At 46.4% G+C, this 26,801-nt stretch overlaps 1 protein-coding gene across 1 annotated transcript in view; it reads left to right on the top strand.

Annotated features, from left to right (window-relative positions):
* LOC126524428 (meso-2,3-butanediol dehydrogenase-like) overlaps positions 1-26,801 on the top strand; it is a 47,421-nt gene that overhangs the window by 5,458 nt on the left and 15,162 nt on the right. The window contains exons 2-3 of the mRNA XM_072287362.1: positions 14,681-14,820; positions 16,380-16,472. Of these exons, the coding sequence (XP_072143463.1) occupies positions 14,681-14,820; positions 16,380-16,472 (233 nt within the window). The remainder of the gene's footprint in view (positions 1-14,680; positions 14,821-16,379; positions 16,473-26,801) is intronic.

Here is a 26,801-nt window from a genome sequence, read left to right on the forward strand (position 1 = left end):
GGCCTTTCCTGAAGGCGGCGTAGCCTAGCACAGCGTCTAAAAGCGCAAACTGCATCAAGGGAAGAATACCAGAAGCTTGCACGTGACACGAACGCCAGGCGTTTCAAAGACGGACTTGCCCCCGAGAGAAGCATGCCTCGAACTGTGGCCTAATGGTTAGAGCACTGAGCTGTAGTGATGGTAGACAGATATTAGATCCTACCTTCAGGCAAGCATTACTTGAGGGCATTATAGCTGGACGACACCCCTCTGGAGGCACCTAAGAAAAAAGTCCAGGTGTGTTGGGCATTTGCTAACGCGTCCCCAGTCCGCTCGAAATCGCAAGTTCATGTGAGACAGGAGACATGAAGTAGTAAACAAAACTGACGCTTGGGCGAGTTAGTTTAGCTTGCGCTTCGGTAAACAGCGCAACACGGACAATTGCTAAAGCATGGACGGGACAGGCGCCGAAACGTGTCCAGGAGGTCACCTTGATAAATGATAGTATGCGAGTAGGCAAAGACGCGCTGTCAAAACGTCATATTCATCGCACTTTAAGTATCTTATGACATACCTAAAAGTTAGCAGAGCTACGTACGGGTCTAGTTTTTTCAATTTATTTTTTTCTTAGAGTCCGAATGTAGTATGGAGTACAGAAAAAAATTGCAGGAAAGAATTTCACCACCGGTGAAGTTTTGACATTTTTCTAGTTGTAATGGATAATCGTTATTAGATTAGTAAGGGCGACAAATTCCTTGAAAATGATTGTCAACTCATCCTATTATGTGAACACACGCGCCCAGAGAAGGTGCCGCTCAATAATTGATAAAGCTGCATCCACGAAGTATCCGGTGATAATGCAGTCCCGGGTAGCTGGAATAACTTAACGATTCTATTAAGACGATATTACTCTTCGCACTTCCTCAATGGTCTTAGCGGCACTCCACACTTTTCGTCACCAAGATTGGCCGTCCGTGAATAGTGAGTGATAAAGCAGAATTATAATTAAGTAAAAGGAACCCAGACGCCCGTCTGTCCTGCTGATTCACGCTTCGTGAAGCATCAAACAGGTGTTCTTCCAGCTTGGGCAGCCGTAAACCCCTTGAATAAGACTAAAACCACCCACATTGTTTCTCACACGACCTCTCCTTCTCCTGGTCTCCTCGCTGCTCGCGCTTTTCCTCGTTCCTCGCCTTTGAAGTTTGTTTCGAGGCGCGCTAGTCCCCGCTGAACTCGCGTGTACCGCATTGGCGTAATTTCTACTAATACCGCATTTTCCGCTCTTACAGATTCGTTGTGTACTCGGCATTTATTGCGTGAAAAAAAAACGTACCGCACATTGGGGCAGCGATAGAACAGACCAAAGAGGGCAAGTTATCGAAGATTTTATTTTGTCTAAGAGCAATATGTCTTTTAAACTCGGTTTCAACAACATATTTTTCATCAAGCTCACACAAATTTAGCTTTCTAGATATAGCCTTCTGCTCACCCGCTGTTTTTAGCGATTTTAAGTGGGAAGTCCTCGACACTTCATATGGAAGTGATCGTTTGTCGGTGTTTATCAAGCTATCATCCACATTACCTACCACAAACTCTAAGCCACGTCGCTGGAAAACACATCTTGCCGACTGGCCGCTTTTTGTGAAACATGCAAAACTCGAAAAAGTCTTTTTAAATGAACTCAGCCTAAATGAAATAATTGAGAAGTTCACTGCGGTTTTAATTTAAGCGGCAGAAAAGGCAATACCTCAAACATCCAGCCTTGTGCGCAAAAAAAAATTTTGCCCTGGTGGACTCCTGAGTGCACAGAAAACAAAAATGCTTCAAAATAGGCCTGGGGTACGTTACGAAGACACCGCACCTATACCAACCTTTCGTGCTTTAAACAGGCCAAAGCCAAGGCACGATATATCAGGAGGCAGGCAGAAAAATCATCGTGGAAGAAATACGTATCTTCCATAAACAGTTCAGTCCCATCTAAACGCATGTGGGAACAGGTTAGAAAGTTTCGGGGAGATTACTCATCTTATACAATACTGTTACTTACAAGTCCAGACACACAAACAACAATACAAGAACAGGCAGATATACTTGGTGAACATCTTCGTGATGTATCCAGTTCAGGGAACTATACAAAGGAATTTTTACAGTACAAACAGTCTGCTGAAAAACAGAAGCTGCCCACTACTGGCGCGTTAAATGAACTATACAATTCCCGCCTTACACAACAAGAAATAAACAGAGTCCTTTCTGCAGGGAAAAACACAGCGCCAGGACACGACCGTATTCACTACGCCATGCTGGCTCATCTATCGCAGGCATCTGTAGAAGCTCGCCTTAAATTTTTCAACATAACCTGGGAATCAGGTATAAAGCCCGAAGAGTGGAAAAAAGCAATAGTAGTTCCTTTTCTTAAAGCCGGTAAATCCCCAATGTCCGCAAGCAGCTACAGACGCATTGCTCTCACAAGCTGTTTGGCAAAATCATATGAAAGCATTATGAGTATAAGACTCTCGTTTATTTTAGAATCAAGAAACCTCATAGACACCCACCAGTGTGGATATAAAAAGGGTTGTTCAACACTGACCTTCTTGTCCGTCTAGAACATGAAATTCCATATGCATTTTTACAAAAACACTGTCTTGCAGTTTTGTTCGATTTAGAAAAAGCCTATGATACCACATAGAGATATGGAATTTTAAGAGACCTGGCTGACCTCGGCATCCATGGTAAAATGCTGAATTGCCTAGCTGATTTTATGTCTAATAGAACTTTTCAGGTACGTCTGCGTACAGTACATTCTCATACATTTACGCAGGAAAATGGCGTTCCACAAGGCTGTGTTCTCAGCACGACACTGTTTTTAGTAAAAACGAACTCAGTTAATAAGATTATACCATCGTCTCTTATGCACTCTGTTTACGTAGACGATCTCCAAGTGGGTTGCCACGCCTCAAATTTCCCAACCTGTGAAAGGCAGCTTCAAATGATAATAAATAAACACACACAATGGGCTAACAAAAATGGTTTCCGTTTCTACACACAGAAAACAGTTACTGTTTGGTTCTCTCAGAAACGACGGCTACACAGCGATCCAGTCCTAAAATTGAACGACACCATACTGCCGGTGAAACAAGACCATACTTTTTTAGGAGTAACCGTAACCTTTGACAACAAACTTCCTAACTCACGTAAAAGCACTAAAGATAATAGAAAATGAAGCTCCAAATATCCTTAAAGTTTTGTCTCATAAGCCCTGGGGTTCCGACCGAACGTGTCTTTTACGTGTTTACCGGTCTCTTGTGGGTACGCTTTTAGACTACGGCTCCGTGGTTTACGGCTCAGCCAGACAGTCCTACATCCAACGACTTTATCCAGTACATAACCTTAGACTGAGACTGGCAAGTGGTGCGTACAAAACTGCACCTATTCAAAGTTTATACGTCGAGTGTAATTAACCCTCCTTACAGCAGCGCAGACCATTACTCACTTTTTCTTACGTACTCAGAATTGAGTCATCACCGCAACACATACGCCACAAAATCCTCACAGAATGCAACTCACGCTTACACTATACAAATAAACCGAACATTATTACGCCACTTGTCCTGTGGTATGAGCAATACTGTCGGGATTATGACATTCCCCACGAAGTCCTCTAGCTTGCCAAAAACCACAACGGTTGGCCCCGTGGCACGATTTCACACACTTATGTGATTCGACGTTAACACATCTGAAGAAAAGAGACATCCCACACGAACACATTATACAAGAATTCCGTGCACTTTAGGACAAATATCAAAATAACATGGCGTATTACACTAATGGCTCTAATACAAAAGATCACGTGGGTGTGGGGGCCATAACGGAAAATTGGGAAACAAGTATTCGACTGCCACAACACGCCTCTGTTTTCACGGCCGAAGTTTACGCTATATGGGTTGTTGTTAAAAAGATTATTACTATTACTGATAAACACAAAGATGCACTCACATACACTGACTCTATATTAAACACACTGAAGGCTCTACACCTAAAATCTGACTGTGAACCCCTGATAGGCGACATTTTAAACATGGTAGCGCTTAACAAATATGGGACGTCAATTCATTTCTGCTGGGTTCCAAGCCATGTTGGGATACAGAGTAACGAAGCAGCTGATATATGTGCATCGATGGCAGCGTACAAAGAGATAACAAACGCAACACTTCCATACGAAGATAGCATCCGTGCGATTAGAAAAGCCTTAACGGCAAAATGGCAATGCGAATGGGAACGTTGTGCCGACAACAAGCTACATCTGACTAAACCCATAGTTGGCGAGTGGAAGTCATGTTATCATCAGGAGCGGTTCATCGAAGTAGTTTTATGCCGACTACACATTGGGCACACACACCTCACACACAATTATTTACTTACGAAAGAAGAAACACCAACATGCGAGAAATGTCAAGAGCCACTAACAGTTATGCCCGTATTACTGACATGTACGCATATTGAAACACCCAGACGAGCACGTTTGCACAAATTATATCAACTACACATACCTTTTCACCCTGCTCTAATTTTAGGTGATGATCCGCTAGTCCCATTATGTGGCGTCCGTAAATTTCTAGATGACACTGGATTTTTAGATAAAATATAGATTATTAACACAGCCTTTTCCTTCATAAACTAGATTTTAATACACCTCGTGTTTGGCGCAGCATAGCCTTAGCCGCTTTTGCGCCATTAAACCCCATTTAACTAACTAACTATCTTCTATTTGTGCTTAAAATGTCGACAAAATACTATTTTGTATTGTGATCGTGCACTTTTCGCAATAGCTTCTTGAGTGGTGGAGCAAATATAACACTTATCACTAGTTGTTGTGGGGCTACTTGGTTCATAACTTTATGGAAGAAAAGAAAAAAAACGCGGAACCATATCAACAAATGACCGCACAGAAAATAGGCGCCATTCGCAATTATGTTTAGCCAGAGAACAAAGTCATGCAGACTTTTTATGGTAGGGGTCAGCGTGCGGCAAAGACATTTTGGCACCGAAACCTGACCAGAGAACAGTACAAATTGCATTACCTACATAGATACTTCTTATACGGATGTTTAATGCTACTCAGGGTCACATAAGCATGACTGTCATTTATTCCTATTTTGTCGTTTCTTCACATAGTTCCGACACTTATTTTCTCCTCGCAATAAACATAAAACTCAAGACCTTCATATCAGGAGTGCATGTGCGAAAAAAAAAAAAAAACATGCACCTTCGGCCCTCTGGAGAATTATTTTGTTTCCCTTAACACTATATAATGTTGTTCATATTTTACGGCAGGTGCTAATTAAAGCTATGCAATTACGAAACAATGAAGTGCATATTCCTTACGGTTATAAAGGGAAATAGAGGAAATTAAACTTTCAGAGCGCATAAAGAAAGCTAGTCCGCCCGTACTGTGCTGTATTCGTAGCTCACCCAGATTTCGCAAAATTCTTACCAGGTTAAGTCTCTACAAAAACTGTCTCGGTTCTTTCGAGCAACAATCGTGCAAAATAGAGCTGACGCCTTATGTACAAATTTGCCGCACACGCATCTATTCAGGACAGTCAAACTAACTTTCGAGTTCCTTAAGATCGTGTGATGCGAAAGCCATTAAATATAAGGCAACGCTAATTTTTTCATTGCTGCATTCTTCAGGCTTCGTAACACGACATACCCGCTGCACGCTATGTTCTAACGATTGTGATGTTGCGCTGCTAAGTCGAGGTCGCGGGATCAAATCCAGGCCAGAGCGGCCGCATTTCGATTGAAGGGTAAACGCAAAAATGCCCGTGTCCTGTGCACTGGGGATACGTTAAAGGTACTCTCGAGGTCAAGATTGATCCGGAGTTCCCCACTCTACGGAGTGCGCCATAAAGACATCGTGGGTTTCTCACGTAAAACACTAAATTCAGCGTAAGGGATACGTCGGCAACAACACTGTAGCAGCAGCGGAACTTGCGCGAAAGACGCCGCATGCATTGCCGTCCGAAGCGCAGTGCGGTGGCCAACAGCAAGTGTCATGGTGCTGGCGCAAGTCAAACGAATTAATAAAAAAAAGCAGAACACAACAAATAAATACTCAGCCGGCAGCGTGCGGATGCTCATGCGTTTGTTTCCAGGTGAACAACTCAAAAAAAAAAAAAATGATGGGGTTTTACGTGCCAAAACCAGTTTCTGATTATGAGGCACGCCGTAGTGGAGGACTCCGGAAATTTCGACCACCTGGGGTTCTTTAACGTGCACCTAAATCTAAGTACACGGGTGTTTTCGCATTTCGCCCCCATCGAAATGCGGCCGCCGTGGCCGGGATTAGATCCCGCGACCTCGTGCTCAGCAGCCCAACACCATAGCCACTGAGCAACCACGGCGGGTAGGTGAACAACTCGAAGGCAACCATTTCGCTCCGCTGTGCGGGAGGCGCCAATACCTGCCCGCCTACCCTCCCTCCCCGGCTCGGGCGCTAAGCTTAAAGAATGTCACTGTCTTAGATTTTAGTCAATGGGTTAAGCGCAGCAGGGGCGTTGAGCGGTGCCTCTGCACTCTCGCAACGCCAACCCGGAGCCACGAAATTGGTTTTACGCCCCGTTTTAAAACTTCAGATAACGCCGCCGCGAGTAAGACACAATCACTGCGAGTTCCATAATATGGCCTATGAATTCCGCGAGTTGCACTTATAACTCACGGTCATGTTTCGTTATTGCATGCATGTTGTTTTTTCTTCCTACTTCGGCTGTACCGTGTCGAGGAGAAAACATTACCACGTCATAAAACTGGAGTGAGTGTGTTAGAAAGGCGCAAGGACGAGAAGAGGTGAATGATTGAGGATAAAACAGGAAAGCTGGGCCGATGTATTACAGGCACTCCTAGTCCTGACATAAAAAAAATCGCAGCTCAAGTAGTGTTACCTTTACAGGATAAATATATATGTTAGATAGTTACACTTTTGAGCGATACGTGATACGTCAGGCCCATCGGGCATGCGCCGCCTATCGAAGAAACTGTGGTATAAGCACGCTTCCCAATCTACAATTGAAGTACTAAATTAGCACGATAAAAACACAATAACAATAAAGTTGGACGACAACAAGCGCTACTCCCAACTGTTTATTGGAAGGATAGGATCACACATATATATATATACTCTTGTCACGCATGCGCATGCCAAGCAAAAGAGAACAGGTACGTGTACATCACAGGCGGTTGCGCAAGAAGTCAAAAACTGCATCTAGTAATAAGATAGAAGGCTCACTTATAGACCTATCTCTAGTCTTCTTGATAAAAAAGCGTTCAAGTGGAAGCCTAGAAGAGGCGCTACCACTCCTGCCCAGAATATTAGTCTCAGAAAATCGATCGTCACAACCACACGCGGTAACATGAGCCGCCATATGCGCGCCCTTATCCTCCTTTTTTCTTTAGTTTGCCCGCGTGTTCCCTTAAACCAGTTCAGAGCAGGTGCATGGTAAAAGCACTGACATAAACAAAAGAAAGGCTGCCGTCATCCTATACATGCATAGGTTGACCTACAGATTAACGAATAGATTGCTGGAAGGAGCGGCGTCAACGTTGTAAATTGGACAGCCGCTGTAGAAACACAAGGGCACAAAGAATCACACGTACTGCATGACAGAAGGATCATAAAAACAACTTCGTTGATTGTATCGCGGGCGTGGTATACCGCATTCCTCACGGGTGTGGACGATCCTACATTGGCCAAACAGGTAGATGCATAAATGACAAGCTACGAGAACACAATAACAAAGTAAACAACGTGGCTGCCCACGGCTTTCTTGCCATCCATTGCAAGAGATGCAAACGCAAAGCCAGATTTAAAGAAACAGTCATTATGAGTAGAAGCAGTTGTGAGATGAGGCGCTTGACAATGGAAGCTAGGCACACATCAACATTTGGTGAACCATACGTCAGTAAGCCTTCCATGTCTGTATCCACAAAAGAGCTCGACTATGTTTATTCGCATTGAACGTGTACATGTTTGTCACGCTGTGTGGCAAAAAATTGCTTGCGTGTGCTTCCCGGTTTTTTGTTCATGTTTACCGAGATTTCACACATGTTGTATGGCGCTTCGAGGGTGTATATATAGCGACGAAAAGTGGAAATAAATCTATTGTTGAAAGTTAGTGCTGTGTGTGTCAGATGCGCCTTTCTGTTGTCCTGGTCATTCAGCTTGCGCTACAACAAAGAAAGATATGCCGTACCAACAAGGCCCTATAGCTATCCTCATAGTGCTGCACACTCGCGAAAGGGGTTGATCTATGCAAGCCGTGACAGCGTTTTTGCCTACTAGTGCAATGCATGACCGCGAACGACATGACACTCAAACAAAGCTCTGGCATGTATATAAACATCGTGTACATTCCGTATACATTATTGGCGAGACAAAGTATTCCCATTTTGTGCTAGTACCCAACACTAAAAGTAATTTGTCCACCAAATTAGCGTCAAAAGCATTCTAACTGGAAGGAGGCAACCAACCCACCAACCCGAAGCCACAAAACAAGCGCGCAGTCACGCACCGATAAAGCACAAAAAATAAACATCTGCTTCTGCCAGTTTCATTGCGTTCCATCAACGCTCCTAGCGCAGCGCACAGTAATCAAGCCTTAAATACGGTAATATTTCATGCGCACACATCCAACAACAGTTTTTATTGTCGTACCTCGTGCAACATTTTGGGCGGCTTTCGAGCGAACGAACAAAGTGCGAGGGCGAGCTACGAGAGAAAGAGCGAGCTGTGGGAAAACCAGGAGAAGGAGAAGCCGGCCGAGGATGAATGTCGCTACCTTACAGTTTTATTCAGGTACCTTAACCAACGCCAGTTCACAGTGACGACGCGCGAAGTAGCTAGCAAACATGAATTCGGCCGACACCGCTCGACGGCGCCCGGCGCCACCGAAACTCCGTCCAACCCAACTTTTGCGACACCTGGGTGTTTTTTGCTGAGGACTCTTGCTTCTGATGATAGTGGTACTACGAAGGACGACACGCTTTGCGCCCCACGTGCATGTGCCGCTTAAGCGACAGTTGTCTGTCGTCAGTGGTTGACCCGTGTCACGGTGGCACGGGTAACATAGGGTCTGCCGCATCGCAGCGAATTTTCGGCGCTCTTCTAGTGCCATGGTCGTCGGCGACGGGAAGAGTATGTACTCTAGGAACTGCGCGATCCCTCATTGCAGGCCAGCAGGCTCCAGTACTGGCCGGCCGCACCTAGCCGTGTCTCAGCACCGCACGCGTGTCTTCTTCTTCCACAGCTTGCTCCGTTGCCGCTATCATGCCGGGGTTCCCACACTGCCCCTCCTTCTGCGAAGGTGATGATGGCCCTGGGCCACGATGGCTTGAAACGAAGGCACGGCACCTCAGCCGGCGGGGAGACTGCTGCACCTAAAGAGGATCGCTGGAGCAGGCAACGTCCGAGTCGCCAAGGCGTTGCAGAAACGCGAAGGCGTTAATCCTGCTTGGCATCCCGGACGCACACGTCGCCAAGATGCGGCAAACCAGATGGTGCAGCCTACGAGTTGTCAAGGCCTTCCAGGAGGAATGTCCAGGATGAATGTAAAAATTCATGCATAAGGCCCTAAACCATTCCCGGACGCACACCTGACCTGGCCTTCCTCCTCGACCTGGTTCATACGAGTACACGCAACAGGTCACCGGAAGGTGCCGCCGCCCGCTCGATACCTTGCCCCCGCACCGATATCGCACCACGCAGTTAACAGGAGGGCAAGATCGCAGATGATGACGATCGCTCGAACTGTGTCGCCGGCGCTGGCAATTGTCTTCAGGTTCCTGCGATCTGACCGTGATCTGACAGGAACACCGGGCACTGCTCACCACGTCCTCCCTAGCCGACTGTGTGGAGGTACGCTGACGCATGCAGCCGCTCCCGCAGGTGGTGTTGATGCCATCGCGTCGATGTCGCCCACGCCTGCAGTGCCCTTCTCCAATGGCAGCACGGTGTGTGGCTGGTATAAACATGCTCTCAAGCCTCTTTAATGCAGCATTTTTTTCCTTCCTACACTGAACATAGACCTCTAAAGTACTTCTGGAAACATGCACTCCACGAATGTACCATCAAATAGAAAGCCCATTCCAGAGTAGTTAACCGCTTTCGGATAATGCAGCTCGACTAGGGACAAAATGAGCAAAGCGCGTCTTCCTCCTGCGCGGTGCTTAAGGGAAGGAAGATTCTGAGACGCGAAAGAACCCAGATGGCTCTCTTACAACTCAAAGAATGCGCACGATGCTCGAGCAAATAGAAAAATAAGGTCTCCAATTTGACTTTTAGAACATTTCGCTTCGCTGAAGCATAAACAACGCTTATGCTGTGACGCCATATTCAAGGTGAAAATAAAACACGCTCCCGGCTCGCCCTCATCTCTCAAGTACTGTAAGATGAAAACACATCATCCCGATTGCTAACGAAAAAACATCCCCAATAATATGTCCTCATCGTGACTTGGGGCAAATGTATCACTTACAATGCCATATATTTATTGCTGTCATCATAGCTATTATGTAACGAGGGCGAATTCGGATGCAAACAGTCGGCCTGAGCTCGTTTCTTCTTTTTGCGCAATCGCGCCAACGTGCCGTGCTAATCGGCGGCATAATACACGCATACGCATTGGGCCTAACGTATCGCGGTAAACTAGCACGTATCTCGGAAACCTAGAGATCATACTGATAGTAAGTCCGGTAAGAAAAAAAATTGGAATATAATCGTTACATTATACCATCCCTGGGTGTCAGACTTCGCCAGTACATTAGGTGGTATGGCCGAATGTATTGCGTCGTACTCTATACGATTTCATCCTCGGCGGTGGCATCATGCACTGAATACTGGGGCGGTATTATCGAGTGACACTTCCGAGGGCAGAATCCCTTTCGCGAGGTTTCGTGTGACTCGATTTAGTGTGACGGTGACTTTTACTTTCTTACTCCTGCCCGCAGTTCACCGGACCAAACAGACAGTTCGCCAGACATTGCAGCCCGATTATTATTAAGCTAACATTGATAATTACTTATTCATTCTTGCTTCAAGGCCCAATATGTTGCAATGGCAGCATTGCAGGGGGGCTGCCGTGCCATTCTAATGTACGCATTTATGCGATATTAAGGAACCAACCATTGTGGAGATAGTTGTCGACGAAATTGACTATTTGCCTCTGCGGTTTCAAAAAAGGGTTAGTGTTGTCGGTCAATCAATATAGAGGATACGATCACATTCCTGAGATTTCGCACAATCGGCACCGCATGACTCGGCGTCTGCGGATGACTGCGTTTCTGACACTTTGGCAGCAGTGACTGCTTGGCGATGCGTTGCTCGTTTCTTTGTGGTGCGCAGAAAAGTGAAGTTATGTCTAACATATATTTGATTTATCTCGCGTAAAACTTGGTACTGTGTGAGAAAGGCCATAAGCCCTAGAACTCAACGTATTCGGTGTTACAAGTCATGGTTCGAAGCAACGTGAAATTCAAATTAACTTGACTCAGCGTGACGGGACGGAAACGAGAATAAGAAAACAACCTCAACAACGACTAGCGCTGACTGCCAACGGAGCTTTACTTGAAGAAGCACGAGCCATATATATTATTTCGAAAAAAGAATTACCAACTATATCGACAGGCACATGTACAGCGAGCTACAAATACTGGCGTGTGTGACGAAAAAAGAGCATCTCTAGTTTAGGTAGATTAAGTGAGGCTATGCTGGCACACTTATTTTTTGCTTGTGCTGTTCAGTACTCTACAGTATATTGTTTTTATTCTTGCGTATTTTCGGAAGACGATACTACTGAACAGTAGAGCTTCTGTATATATATATATATATATATATATATATATATATATATATATATATATTTGTTACAATGAGACGCTTGATGTCTACCATGCGTTTTCTAAGATTATTTTCATGCTGTCTCGCTCTATAATTGAAACATTGCTCAGTTTGTCTAATGTATGCTTTTACACAGCTTAATTAAACGTTTTTATAGACACAGACGCCATCTTAAGTGGACGTCTTGAATTTCGTTTCGCGAGCAGTAGAAGTAAATGGGCGGTTTCGATTTTTATTGCATCGCACAGTTTTGAAGCATTGCAGGGAGCAGAGAATACAAAGTTCACTTGATAGTGGCTACTTTCTTAGGATCATGAAAAGGCCGTGAATACCTTCAGGTTTCAAAGGGCCTGGAAGGTATTCAATTAAATATATCAACATGTATACAATATAGCGTGTTCTGGTTCTTTGTCATTTTCGTATTGGTGTATTTGTCTGTTAGAGGACTCTTTATTTTTCATTTCCTGCTGGTAGGTGTCTCATATTCAGATGTAATGATGGAGGATCGATACCCGGCAGGTTTTAGACGCTTGGCTTGATTAAAGAGGTTGTTCTCGATTCAGGGCTCAGAGGATGTGTTAATTAAAGCTTGAATACAAGTGGTGCAAATGCCAAGTTTCACCAGTATGGAATGGGTGCGGTCGTAAGAAGGCAAGTCCTGAATTCTGTGACCTAGGTTGATAAGTCCAGCACACATGTTCATTAGATGAAAATAAATGACCGATATCTGTAAACTGAATTTTATAATTATTGTTAGGCAATTCAAACTTTGAATCCACCACTGTGGTCAATGAAAATGCATGCAGTGTTCCCAAATTCATCGTCAGACAGTAGCCTGGCTGCTTTTTTACAACGAGGTAGTCATCCGCGTGCGCATTGCTTGCGAGTTAACAAGACTGGAGCAAATTCGGCCTTCAACGGCCGGTAAATATATACCAGATAGGTGCGATGGACGATACAGTACAATTACCGGTGCCTTGGGTATAAAATGTGCCATTGTAGTTAATGGCTGTCGAATAACGGGAATGTACGGATAGTTCTTGTTTTTTCGACAGAGTATAAATTGCTAGTGAGTTTTTTTTCTACACACAACGCAAGGCTGGAACGACCTTCATGTCGAAATCATTATGTTAACAGACTGCACCTAATTTACAGCAGCCACAGAGTCATTATTTATTAAGTTAACTCCGAACCACTGTATTCATTGTCGACGCCTCATTTACCCTTGAGGCATGAATAAAAAAGAAGCAATTAAATAAAGGTATGTTGGCAATCAGCGTCAGTGCAGATGTGATTGTTTTCTCCCTCTTCTTGACCACGTAGCTTTGTGTTGCTTTTCCATACATTCAAGATAACGCAACTCGCCTAAATGAACGTATAAGGGGTTCCAACAAGTACGGCTAAGTACCAGCGTTGTTCTGTCCGTTTCTTCTTACCATGTGCTCGCGTCCGTACTTGCTGGAACCCCTTATACATTCACCATGCACCAACTGGCCCAGCAAACCACACTACTAAATCGCCTAAATGAAGTGATCAACCTACAGTGATTGACTGTTAATAGGACCCCAGGGGAAGCCGGAACATTGCCTACGTGAGGTTTCGCTCGTCGTTTGGCTTCTGTTAAGCCGAAGTGTCCGTCGCCCAGGCATCTTTCTATGTCGAAGATCGCTTGGCGGCTAATCTTCGCCAGTGGTTCAATCGCGCGATTACTGGTTGTGTACCTCAGCCTAGCTCCAGAGGATGCTGCCCACCGAACATCGCGTGTGGACCGGATAAAGCGCCCCATTGGCGCTCGGTTTCCGAATGAGTGCATACCGGGTGAAATTTCTCGGCAATTATACCAGAAACTGATGGCGACTTAAAAAGGAAACGCTCGTCTCGTATGTTCGTAAGCTTCTCTAGGCTCCTTCCCTCCCCTCTGAAACACTTTAAAAGCGACAAGATGCTTAAAACCACAAATTAAAGTATAATGGCAGAATACTAATGATATTCTTATTGGCATCAAGGGAAAAAATGGAGCTCGGCCGGCCGTGTAATGCGTAGGACAGATAACCGGTGGACCATTAGAGTTACAGAATGGGTGCCAAGAGAAGGGAAGCGCCGTCAAGGATGGCAGAAAACTACGTGGGGTGATAAAATTAAGAAATTCGCAGGTGCTAGTTAGAATCGCTTGTCGCAGGACAGGGGTCATTGGAAATAGCAGGGAGAGGCCTTCATCCAGCAGTGGACATAAAATAGGCTGATGATTATAAATCGAGAGACCATGACTCGTTTATTAAAAGCTTGCCGTACTGAGAAGCTGTGTAGCGAGTGAATAATCCTGAAATAAAGGAAATCCTCTTTTTGTCAATGTTTATTTCCAATAAGACATATCTCTTCGTAAATAAAGGCGATAGTCTATTTACGCAGGACGAGGGTAAGTGGAGGACGCAAGGAGAGGCCTTCGTCCTGCAGTGCACGTAAAATAGGCTGCTGCTGCTGAAGATGATTAGTCTTCTGGTCCTCCCAGTCACCGACCAGCATTGAAAGAACGTATAGGCGATAAACGGGGCCATTCAGAATTTGTTCTTGTTTCTACGCTCTTATAAGTGCTGCCACAGCTATTCTGTCTCTTACAGTTCTGAAAGCGGTTACATTTTCTTAATTCAGCTGCTGTCTTTCATGTGTACATGCATTCACTTTAACTAAGAAATTGTTGTCAGGTCAGCGCACGTCCACACCTGCATTTTTTTTCGTTGTGCTTTCTGTTGCGTCAGGCTGCCCGTATAGCCATCATTTTTTCTGATGTTTGCTTTCTGTCTCTCCCCACAGGCGCCTCGTCGGGTATCGGCGAAGGAACGGCGCTGTACTTCGCTTCTCTCGGCTGCTGGCTTTCGCTGACTGCAAGAAACAAGCAGTCTCTGGAGCGAGTTGCCAAGGAGTGCTGCGCCAAGGGGATTCCCTGTGACAAGGTGGGCACACAGTGATGCAATGTCACTGCACTTGGTACAACGGAGAGTTTAGCTTGTCCGTAAAATTGGTATTGTTTAGTGATCACTGCGTTACCAGACATTTGCTACTGCTGTCCACGGCAGTAGCAAGGCTGAATGCGGCATCTTTTGACGCTTTGTCGAACACTGATGAGTTTGAAACATGTTTTCTTTCTCATGGAAGGACAAACGTAAAAGGACAGCATGTTAACGCTTGTGTCGCTGCGAACGCTTTCTACCTGTAGTAAGCAGAACATGCAAGGTCGTCAGGGCAGTATTTTTGTTGTGTGCTCCCTGGTTAAAGTCAGCGTTACAAGATTTCACTATCAGCGTTGTAGCAGGCCTGCAGCTATCCGGTAATACGGCATCCGGTAGATGGCGTAGCATTCAAGCATACGTCTACACTCGTTAACGAAAAAACTTAGCCTGTCCGTAAACATATTGCAGTTAACTGTACACCGGGTTAACGGAGATTGTTGTGCGAGGGGCGCTTTGATGGCGCCATCTTGTGTCGCCAATTTATCGCCAAGAGAGCACAGAGCTGTTATATTAGCAACCAGCTATACTCTACATGTTCTGCGTAGCTGCGAATGTAATACATTAACACTGAGCGTTCCTTAATTTTTTTTCGACAAGGACAATATTAGTGTTAGAATGTCGTGGAAGCGTTGTGGTTGAATAAAATATCTTACCATGTCACTTCCAGCGTTGTTGTGGCCGTTCATGTCTGCGGTAACCCGGTTCTCCATGAAATTCATTAAGTTTAAGGACTACCAAAAATTGCATTGCTGTATGTGCTCCCGCTTCCACGGCAAATAGAATCACTCAGGCGATTGTGTGTTTCACACTTCATGCGGCACTAATACGGCAGCGCTTAGAAAGAATAGGGCACAGAGATGTTACACTGTGAAAAATAACCGTAGAAACGAAATTGGCTTCCTGGTGGAGACTCGGGATATTTCGTCAGCAGTGCTGAAAATTCAGTGCTAAAAGAGGGAAACGAGAAAGCCCGTGCATATGAAGCAACCAGATGATTCATAGATGTTTGGTCAGCTGCTACCAAAGCCAGCAAATAGTCAATAACGCTGGTGAACGCTCAAAATAACGGCAATTCGTTTGTTGAGGCGAATTCTTCTGTGATTCTATACATAGAGAAATCCTTGCTTATCCATATTCATATTTCTAGTAGAGGGGAAACAAGTGAAATTTAATCAGAACGCAAGGATCCCCTAAGCCAGACGCATAATCAAACACAGTGAGGCCACGGTGGTCGAATGTCGATGGAGGCGAAATGCAAATGCCTTCCATTGAGCGCATGGTAAAGATCCACAGGGGGTCAAAATTGATCAGGCACCCCCTCCCCAACCCCTCCAACTACGGTTTCCCTCGTAATCAGGTCCTGGTTCGGGCATATAAAATCCCCAAATATAACTTTCATCTTCCGGTAGATTGAAGAACCTAAAACACACAATCGGAAAGTTGACCGATGATGCGCCATATGGAATAAAATTTTTGTTTTAAAAAGTGTCGTTCAATTCTAGGTGATCATTGTACCTGGTGACATATCCGTGGAGAAGGACGTTGCTGCTGTGGTGGAGAAGACTGCAAAGCACTTTGGAAAAATTGACATTCTCGTGAGTGTAACGCTACGGATACCAGATCAATTAAGCTGGACAGAAAAGAAAGTCGGCCGACCCTGTTTCACGACGACTGTCGACGGTTATACGCTAGGATTCAATCAATATAGCCAACGTACTGCCATTATTGAAACGAGTTTTATGTGAGGCGTGTACTGCAACAGGACTCCTTTTTCGCGCTTCCCTAGGAATACTGCGCGCCATCTAGCCTGTCCGTGGCCTCCTAAATCTGTGGTATGGCAATGTACCCTGAGAAACGCGTCATGTGGCAACCAGGTTCTTTTCTCGCGCTACTTTCTGGACAGGCTGCACCATCTAGTGGCGCTGCCGTGAAGTGCGCGCGTAGTATCGGAGACGAAAATCGTAGCACAGTGGCGTGCGTGACAGCTGAGAAGCTGAGGCACATATGAATAGATTTTCGCATACACAGCGACCCCACGTGGTTGGACGGTTGGCTTCTCGGAGCACAGTTTTCCAGTGCGTTATCCATTCGACCATTTACCCACCCACTCACCCAGGTAGGCCGGAAGGCAATTAGAGACAAAAAAATATTCATGTATGCATACATAGTGCCAGGAGGTGCTGCAGTAGCGAACGATGATTAAAGGAGTGACGAAGACGAAAAGAATTAAGATCAGGCGAGATGGCAAAGAAATACAAACGAAGCACTTCATAATCACCTTTGGATCAACTGTCCTGCCCGAGTCAATCGAGGCAGGGTACATCAAGCTCCGTCTTAGGCCATATGTGCCCAATCCGCTCAGATGTTTCTAATGCCAACGCTTCGGCCATAGTTCGCAGAGCTGCCGAGGCCGTCAAACATGTGCGCAGTACAGTGTCCATGAACAAACTTCTGAAGCTTGTGAGAACACTCCCCATTGTGTAAACTGTGAAGGGGAGCACGCCGTATACTCGCGGTCGTGCCCATCGTGGAAAAAAGAAAAAGAAATTGTGACGATAAAAGTAAAGGAAACATAACTTTCAAGGAGGCATGCAGGCGGGTACCCTACCTGCCGAAGGACACATTTGCCGATGTGGCGCGTCAGGGGGCAATGCCACAACGATCTCGGGCGGCTGTCCGGCCCACACACAGTGAGCCGGCAGTGACGTCAACCCCCCCCCCCCCCATCCCCGGCGGTTGCAGCTAGCGCTGCTCCACTACCCAAGCAGAAGGGGCCATTCACCTCCGGGAAGGTGGCCTGAAAGGGCTCGTCCAACGTGCCGAGGCCTTCACGCCAAACAAAGCGCTCGGAAGGGCGCGTGTCCAGCGCCTTGCAAGAGGCCATGGACAGAACCACCAGCAATACGGTGCCACCAGCGCCTAAGGAGCGGCGAGGCTCACTCGATCGCTCCAAAAAAGACAAAACTCCCGTCACGGCGCCTGCAAAGGGCCCGTGAGCTAGTCCTCGTCTCTGAAATACACAACACACAACGCGTATAGCGTAATGAATACACAAATACTACAATGGGTTGTTAGAGGACTTCTCCATAACCTCGACGACATTAGAGATATCCCACACAAACACAATCCCAAGTTGCTCTGTGTTCAAGAGACACATCTGAAACCTACGAACACAAATTTCCTCTGTCACTACAGAATCTATAGTAAAGAGCGCAACGATGCGAACGCCTGGGCTGGCGGTGTAGCAATAGTTGTTGACAAGTCAGTAGCTTGTCAGCATGTCGCCCTTCACACGCCCCTTGAGACCGTGTCAGTTCGGGCAATTCTTTTTAATAAATTAACCACTGTATGTTGCATATACATACCCCCAAATTAGGATCCCCGAAACAGCGATTTGTATTACCTAATTGATCAGCTCCCGGACCCTTACCTAATCGTAGGCGATTTTAACGCCCAATGTGGGGAGACAATGTGCGGAGACACGCGAGGTGAGCGAGAGGTCGTTTTATTGAAAATTTTCTTCTGAATTCCGGTGCATGGCTCTTGAACAAGGAGCCAACGTATCTTAATATTTATCATAATTCGTACTCGTCAATAGACCTATCGAGTGGCTCTGCCTCAATTTTCCCTCATTTGCAATAGCACGTAACCAAAAATCCCTATGAAAGTGACCCCTTTCCTGTAAATTTAATACATCAACATGAATGCCCGCCACACGCCCCCCGGTGAAAACTAGCGTCCGCGGAATGGAATAATTTTAACGCATCTACTTACTTATCACGATATCTTACCACTGATTTTAACATAGATGAAGCAGTAGCATACTTTACTTGTTTTATACTCGACGCAGCTGAAAAGTTTATTCCCCAAACACAAGCTCTTTGGTAAATGACGGGTACCCTGGTGGCATAAGCAGTGCAGACTGGCGCGAAAGAAACATAACAAAGCGTGGGGTTTGCAGCGTCGCTCCCCGACTGCAGAACATCTCATGGACTTGAAACTCGTAAAATCACAGCGAAGGCGCACGTGGAGACAGGCGATGAAGGCTATATGGGAGAGGGTTCTCTCGGGCATCACATCCTACGCCCAAGAGTCTAAAGTATCGAATGGCGTACGAAAGCTAAAGGAGCAGAAATCCACCCATTGCCCTTAGTTGACCCCCAAGAGACTACCTTGGAAGGCCAGGCCAACGCTCTGGGCGAACACTTCGAGCATGTATCAAGCTCTACACATTACACAAAATCATTCCTCAAGTATGAACAAATAGCTGAACTTAAGACACTGGATCGCTAATGCCGCCCGGATGAAGCATACAACCGTCCTTTTAATATTGCAGAGCTTAAAGCTGCCTTGAGCACGTGTAGGAGATCTGCACCGGGAGCTGATAGAATCATATATGATATGATTAAAAACTTACACAGCGATACACAGACGACACTTCTGGCACTTTTAAACTCTATTTGGGCTGCCGGATACCTGCCATCCTGATGGAAGGAAGCTATTGTTATTCCCGTCTTGAAGCTGGGCAAAGACCCTTCCTTGGCGGCAAGTTATCGTTCGATAGCTCTTACAAGTTGCCTGTGTAAATTATTTGAAAAAGTGATTAATCGTCAACTCATACATTCCCGTGAACTTAACAATATGATTGATCCCTATCAATGTGGGTTCAGAAAAGGGCGCTCTACGACTGATCATCTGGTGCGCATTGAAGGAAAGATCCGTGATGCATTTGTACATAAACAATTTTTCTTATCAATGTTCTTTGACATGGAGAAGGCGTATGACACAACATGGCGTTACGGGATCTTGCGAGACTTGTCGGAAATGGGCATCTGTAGAAATATGCTGAAAATAATTGAAAGCTATTTGTGGAATCGTATCTTCCACGTGAAAATCGGCAATGTATGGTCATGACCTTTCACATAAAAAACAGATGACCCCAGTGAGGCGTGCACGCTCTTTATCGTGAAGATGAACACGCTTCGTACTTCATTATCACCTACCATGCTTTATTCCGTCTACGTGGACGACATTCAAATCGGCTTCAAATCTTGTAACCTTGCAGTATGCGAAAGACAGGTGCAGCACGGCTTGAACAAGGTTTCTAAGTGGGCATACAAAAACGGATTTAAATTCCGTTTTTGTATGCCCTTGTAGTTCTTGTGTTCTCTTTGTAGTTCTTGCGTTCCTTTTACTAGAAAGGGAGGCCTGCTTCGAGATCCTTGTGTTCAACTGTGTGGACATCAAATATCTATCAACAAAGAACCCAAATTTCTAGGTATTATACTTGACTCCAACCTTACTTTTATTCAGCACATTAAATATCTGAAAAAAGAAATGTCTAAGGACAATGAACTTACTTAAAATTCTAGCCCACACAACATGGGGTAGCGACAGGAAGTGTCTGATGAATGTTTATAACAGCCTAATTCGATCACGATCAGACTATGGTGCCTTCGTATATAACTCTGCCGCTCCGAGCGCACTAAAGATCCTAGATCCTGTTCACCATCTAGGCATCGGCGTAGCCACTGGAACTTTCAGGAGAACCCCTATTGAAAGCTTATACGCGGAATCGAATGAATGGTCACTTCATCTACAGAGAACTTACATCAGCCTTACATATTTCCTGAAAATACACTCAAATCATCAACATCAATGTTTTAGCACAGTTAACGATATGACGTGTACTACACTTTTCCATAATCGTCTCTCTGCAAGACAGCCTTTCTCGCTTCGTGTGAGGGAGCATAGGGATAAAATGCAGGTCCCACTTTTCGAGCTTTGCCTAATGCATCCTACCAAGCTGTTACCACCTTGGGAGTGGCAGATGATAGAATGTGACATATCCTTTTTAGAAGTAACAAAACACGCACCAGAGCTCGAAATCCGAATGCATTTCATAGAACTCCAGCACAAGCACTCCTGCACAGAGTTCTACACAGACGCTTCGAAGTCAAATACCGGGGTGTCCTATGCTGCCGTCAGCCTATCCTTCTCAGAATCCGATGTACTGCATTCGGAAACAAGTATCCTTACAGTACCGTCAGCTGTGAAGCATATAAGGAAATCAAAACTCCAAAAGTCAGTTATATATACAGACTCCCTAAGTGTTGTAAAGTGTTTGATATCATTCTGTAAGAACTAAAACCTGTAATCATTGAACTCTCTTCCATTTTGTGTAAAGCGTATGCATCTAACCCATATGTGACTATATGCTGGGTGCCTGGCCACAGGAGCATCGAAAGTAACATTCTGGCGGACGAGATGGCCACGTCAATCGCATCGCAAGCTGTTAACCCTACCGCTGAGGTGCCTGTCGCGGATCTGAGGCCTTTCTTACGAAATAACTGCGAGACCACTGGCAACGCATGTGGGACGCGGAAACAAATAATAAGCTCCACCTGATAAAGCCACAGTTAGGATTCTGGCCCTCTACTACAAAATCGGACGAACAGAAGTCCTATTCTGTCGTCTCAGAATAGGACACACATTTGGCACCCATAATTTTCTACTCACTGAAAGTGAGCCTCCAACCTGTGGTAGATACGAGGAGAGGCTGACCGTACTCCACATCCTCCTGGAGTGTCGGGAAGCCGAATCTTAGAGAAAGAGACATTTTTCCTTAGCATACCGGCAGCACATTCCTCTTGATCCTGCAATGTTTCTCGGTCCAGAACCGCTTTTTAATACAGACGCAGTCCTAGGTTTCCTCAGAGATGTGGTCTTGCAAGTTATTAGCCCCATACGTTTGTAGCGCTTCCTCTCTTTAGCGGATGCCGCTGGGATAGTCGGTCTGTAGAGCACATGCCTCCAGGCCCTTGTGTTTCAAGGGCTCTGGTGAGGCAGTTGTGCAGTAGCTAATTTTGCATCTTACATGTTCTGTATATCATATCATTCTTCAGCAATCTAGTGTAAGCCTCACAGTACTCATCATGTCGTCGGCATATTGTTATTGCACGTAGATTTTACGTACTCTACAGCGAGTACTTTTTAGGACCCTTTACAGCCACGTCACATCAACTTCACAGAGCTCATCATTCCACCGCGAAGTCACTAACACTCTCTTGGCGTTCTTTGGCCATACCTGGCTCTTGTGCCACTAAACAACACACATTCATTCATTCAAGCCAAAGGAACAGGTGGTAATGCGAAAGCTTAGCTGACACCAAATTCTAACAGACAAGTACATTCATCACAGATAGGGCTGAGTAAATATCTTCCGGAAACCGATCTGACTTCTGAAAAACGATATCCTACCCCGCCAGAAAGGTGTTACAAACATAGGTGTAATAGAGGTATGAAAGCATGTATAATATATATATATATATATATATATATATATACATCAAGAGCTACTTGCGATTCCTCGAACGAGCTGCAATAAACCCTATTTTATTTTTTTGTGGAGTTGCTGGGTAACCGCGGAAACTGGAACTCCGAAGCCGGACGCTTCCAACTGCTGTGACCATGCCTGACGAAACCCCTCAGGAAGATGCAACACAGCCTCCGGCGGTCATCTTTTCTGCTGTGTTGCGCCAGCGTAATCCTACTATCTTTAGCGGCACCGATGATCATAACGTGGAGTATTGGTTGTCATCTTACGAATGGGTGAGCCAGCATAACAAGTGGGATGACGTCACCAAGTTGCACAACGTGCTGTTTTACTTAACTGGCATCGCGAACCTCTGGTTCCGAAACGACGAACACGATTTTTTAACATGAAGCGCATTCAAGACAAGTTTCGCAGAAGTGTTCGGGCTCCCCGCGGTGCGCAAGCTTGGCACAGAACAACGCTTGCGGGGGCGCGCGCAAAATCATGGTGAAACTTTCACAAGTTACATGGAAGATGTCATTTGCCTGTGTAAGCGCGTGAATCCGTCAATGGCAGAACAGCATAAGATAAAACACATTATGAAAGACATTGATGAGGACGCCTTTCAAATGTTGATAGCGAAGCATCCGCGTACCGTGGCCGAAGTTATCAATTTGTGCCAAAGTTTTGACGAGCTATGGAAACAACGCATCTTAGCTTGGCACCCACCGCCTAAGGAATATTCGTTAGCAGCTTTGGTTATTGGCGACAACCACGCAACATAGCTGACTCAAATAAAAGAATTTGTGCGCGAGGAGGTCGCGCGACAGCTCTCCATTTTGCCGACCACGGAGAAGCCTTCTCAATATTTGGCTCCAGCGATCCGACAGGTAATTCAAGAGCAAGTGACCGAAGCTCTGCCACCTCCGTGTCAGCCGGCTTCCGTGGCCGCGCCTCTGACGTGTGCTGAAGCCGTTGTACGGGAGCCTCGTCTACCAGGGTTCTCTCCTCCGCCTTCAGCGCCTAGCCCGCCGATGTTCTCACCTCCGCCTTCGACTCGCCAGCCGGCGGCTCCCTTTTTCAATGCACAGCAGCAGGGTACAAATCCTTCGCGCACTGCTGACAACCGCCCAATATGCTATGCCTGCGATACACCGGGAAATGTAGCACGCTTCTGCCGCCGGCGCTTTCCGGCCTTCGTGGGCACATCGCGACCACCACCGGAAGTCTACGCTGCTGATGACATGCCAGCACCGCAGTCACAGCTCTAGGGTACTCATCGCTCGCCTTCCCCTCGTCGGCGCTCCCTCTCACCCATGCGTCGTAGGCCCAGTGCCAGTACTACTGAGGCGAAGTTCATGATGTTCGCCGGATCTGTGTAGCTTCAGATACTAACCTTCCTCTGCCCAGTGCTGTATTTGTCCCTCTTTCATGCGCATCACTTGCCGAAGCGACGGTCATGTTTACACCCGCTGCCGTCTTCATTCGCCGCCAGCCTATATTGTTGCCTTTCGCCCTCCTCAAAGTTCACCATGGTGCTGCAGAAATACTGATTTCTAACCTAAATTCGTACACTTTGGCTTTGCACTGTGGCGAGACTTGGTACTATCCAGGCTGTGGACGCTGACGTTATTGTGCATTTCCCTGTTGCCCACGACGTGGATACTGCCAACGTAACAGCAGTGATACCCCATGGGCCAACTAACCAAGTATCACCGGATATTTCTTGGCGCGTGATTGCCGATGACCTCGATCCGACACAACGTGAGCGGCTAATTACTCTGTTCAATGATTTTCCCGCCTTTTTTAACTGGAACCAAACATCATTGGGCCGCACAAGTACCGTCCCTCACCACATTCATACGGGACATCAGACACCATTACGCTAGCGTCCGTACCGCGTGTCATCCACCGAGCGTCGCGTCATCACCGAGCAAGTTGAAGACATGCTTGAACGTGGTGTCATAAAGCCATCTTGCAGCCCTTGGTCGTCTCCCGTAGTACTCATTAAGCAAAAATATGGCTCGATTCGTTTCTGTGTGGACTATCGTCGCCTCAACAAGATTACACGAAAAGATGTCTATCCTCTACCGCGCATAGATGACGCCCTGGATTGTCTACATGGGGCATAATTCTTTTCTTCTTTGGACTTGCGATCGGGCTATTGGCAGGTGCGAGTGGAAGAATCCGACCACTTGAAGGCAGCTATCATCACGCCTGATGGCCTGTATGAGTTTACAGTAATGCCATTCAGCCTCTGCCATGTGCCCGTGACATTCGAAAGGATGACGGACAATATTCTGCGAGGCCTCAAATGGCAGACTTGGTTGGGTTATTTAGACGACGTGGTAGTTTTCTCCCCCGATTTCACCGCCCATCGCTTTCGTGTACGCGAAGTCCTTACTTGCCTTGCCACCGCCGGCCTTCAATTTAACTTGGAAAAAGTGCCACTTCGGAGCCCGCCAGCTGACCATATTTGGCCATGTCGTTTCCAAAGACGGCATCCTTCCCTACCCTGACAAACTTCGTGCTGTCGCAGAAGTTCCGCGGCCGACTACACTGAAAGAGCTCCGAAGTTTTGTCGGTCTTTGCTCTTATTTTCGACGTTTCGTGCGCAATTTTGCCTGCAGCATCGCTCCCCTGAAGAAGCTCCTGGCTGGCCCTGGTGACCTTCGCGAGTGGACTCCGGCATGTGACGAAGCCGCCACCACTTTGCGTCGTCTGTTTACCTCACCGCCGGTTCTACGCCGCTAAGACCCGAGTGTACCGACCGAAGTTCATACGGACGCCAGCGGCGTTGGTCTTGGAGCCGTCCTTGCGCAACGGCAGCCTGACTTTCCGGAATATGTGGTTGCATATGCAAGTCATGCCCTCACGAAGGCAGAATGCAATTATTCTGTCACGGCCAAAGACCGTTTAGCTATAGTTTAGGCCTTACACAAATTTCGCCCTTACTTGTATGGCCGTCAGTTCGACGTTGTGACAGACGACCACGCGCTCAGCTGGCTTGCGTCACTAAAAGACCCGTCGGGGCGTCTTGGACGTTGGGCTCTTCGGCTCCAAGAATTGGACATTCGGGTCATCTATCGATCCGGACATCAACATTCTGATGCAGATGCGCTTTCCCGATCGCCCATGCGATCCAACGAAACGCCACCCTCATCCATTGAGTGCCCGGCTGCTAGGAATGCTGTTACTGGCATGCCGTATGAACAGACAAAAGATCCGCGGATTGTGTCTCTAATTGAAATTCTTAACAGTTCTTCAACGGCTACATGCCCTCGAGCCCTTCGTCGCAAAGCCACCCATTGCGGGCTACGGGACGCCATCTTGTACCGCCGAAACTATCAGCCAGACGGTCGCAAATGGCTTCTAGTCATCCCTAGCCATTTTCGTTCCGATATATGCACGTATTTTCACGTCGACCCGCAACAAGCTCATGCTGGCGTCCTGAAAACCCACGAGTGGCTCCGCCAGCGGTACTACTGGCGCGGCATGTATTCTTATGTCCGCAAATACATTCGGTCATGTGCAGCTTGCCAGCGACGCAAGACATCTCCTCATACGACACGCCCTCTGCAACCTTTACCGTATCCTGCACGTCCTTTTGATAGAGTTGACATCCACCTTTATGGGCCTCTTCCATGCACTGCTAACGGAAATCGTTGGATAATTGTCGCAGTAGACCACCCCACAAGATATGCCGAAACTGCTGCACTTGCTTCGGCTGCTGCTCGCGACGTCGCCGCGTTCATCTTACGGCAGGACGCATCGCGAGAACTGCTCAGCGACCGAGGACGTGTCTTCATGTCCGAAGTTATTTATGAGCTCCTTGCCGCGTGCCGCACTATTCACCGCACCACTACGACATATCACCCACAGACTAATGGTCCAACGGAACGATTCAACCGCATTCTTGGTGACATGTTTACCATTTATGTTGCGTCTGATCATTCCAATTGGGACGATGTCCTCCCTTTTTTGACGTACGCATATAACACCGCCGTTCAGGCTACCACAGGCTTCTCACCATTTTTCCTTCTCTATGGACGTGAACCATCGACTACCCTCGACACCGTACTACCATATGATCCGGATGCGTCTAAATTCACGTCGGATACGCAAGGAATCCACAAAGATCGCCACTACAACGATCAGCCCACACAGTCTTTCGCCGTGGACTCTCACGTCTGTCTCCGGCTGCCCTTCCAAGCTCCAGGCCTTAGCCCAAAGCTTGCACCGAAATATCAGGGTCCGTACCGGATCGTCGCGTGTACATCGCCTCTAAATTATGTGGTTGAAACGGTGACGCCGTTCTTCGGACAAACGCCACCGAGGCCGCGAGACGGTTCACATCAGTCGCCTGAAGCCGTGCCACGAACCCCTTATCGTTTCATCACCTTAGGTTGCCAGGATGGCTCCTCTTCACAGCGGGGGCAATTGTAGTGGGTAATATGCATGTGGCGCTGTGCGGACTGCCACTGCAATAAACCCCATCGCAGTATATATGCATACAGATATTTATATATATATATATATATATATATATATATATATATATATATATATATATATATATATATATATATGGTATAGGCCACAATTAATC

Source organism: Dermacentor andersoni, chromosome 3, assembly GCF_023375885.2.
Source record: "Dermacentor andersoni chromosome 3, qqDerAnde1_hic_scaffold, whole genome shotgun sequence".
Classification (NCBI taxonomy): Eukaryota; Metazoa; Arthropoda; class Arachnida; order Ixodida; family Ixodidae; genus Dermacentor; species Dermacentor andersoni.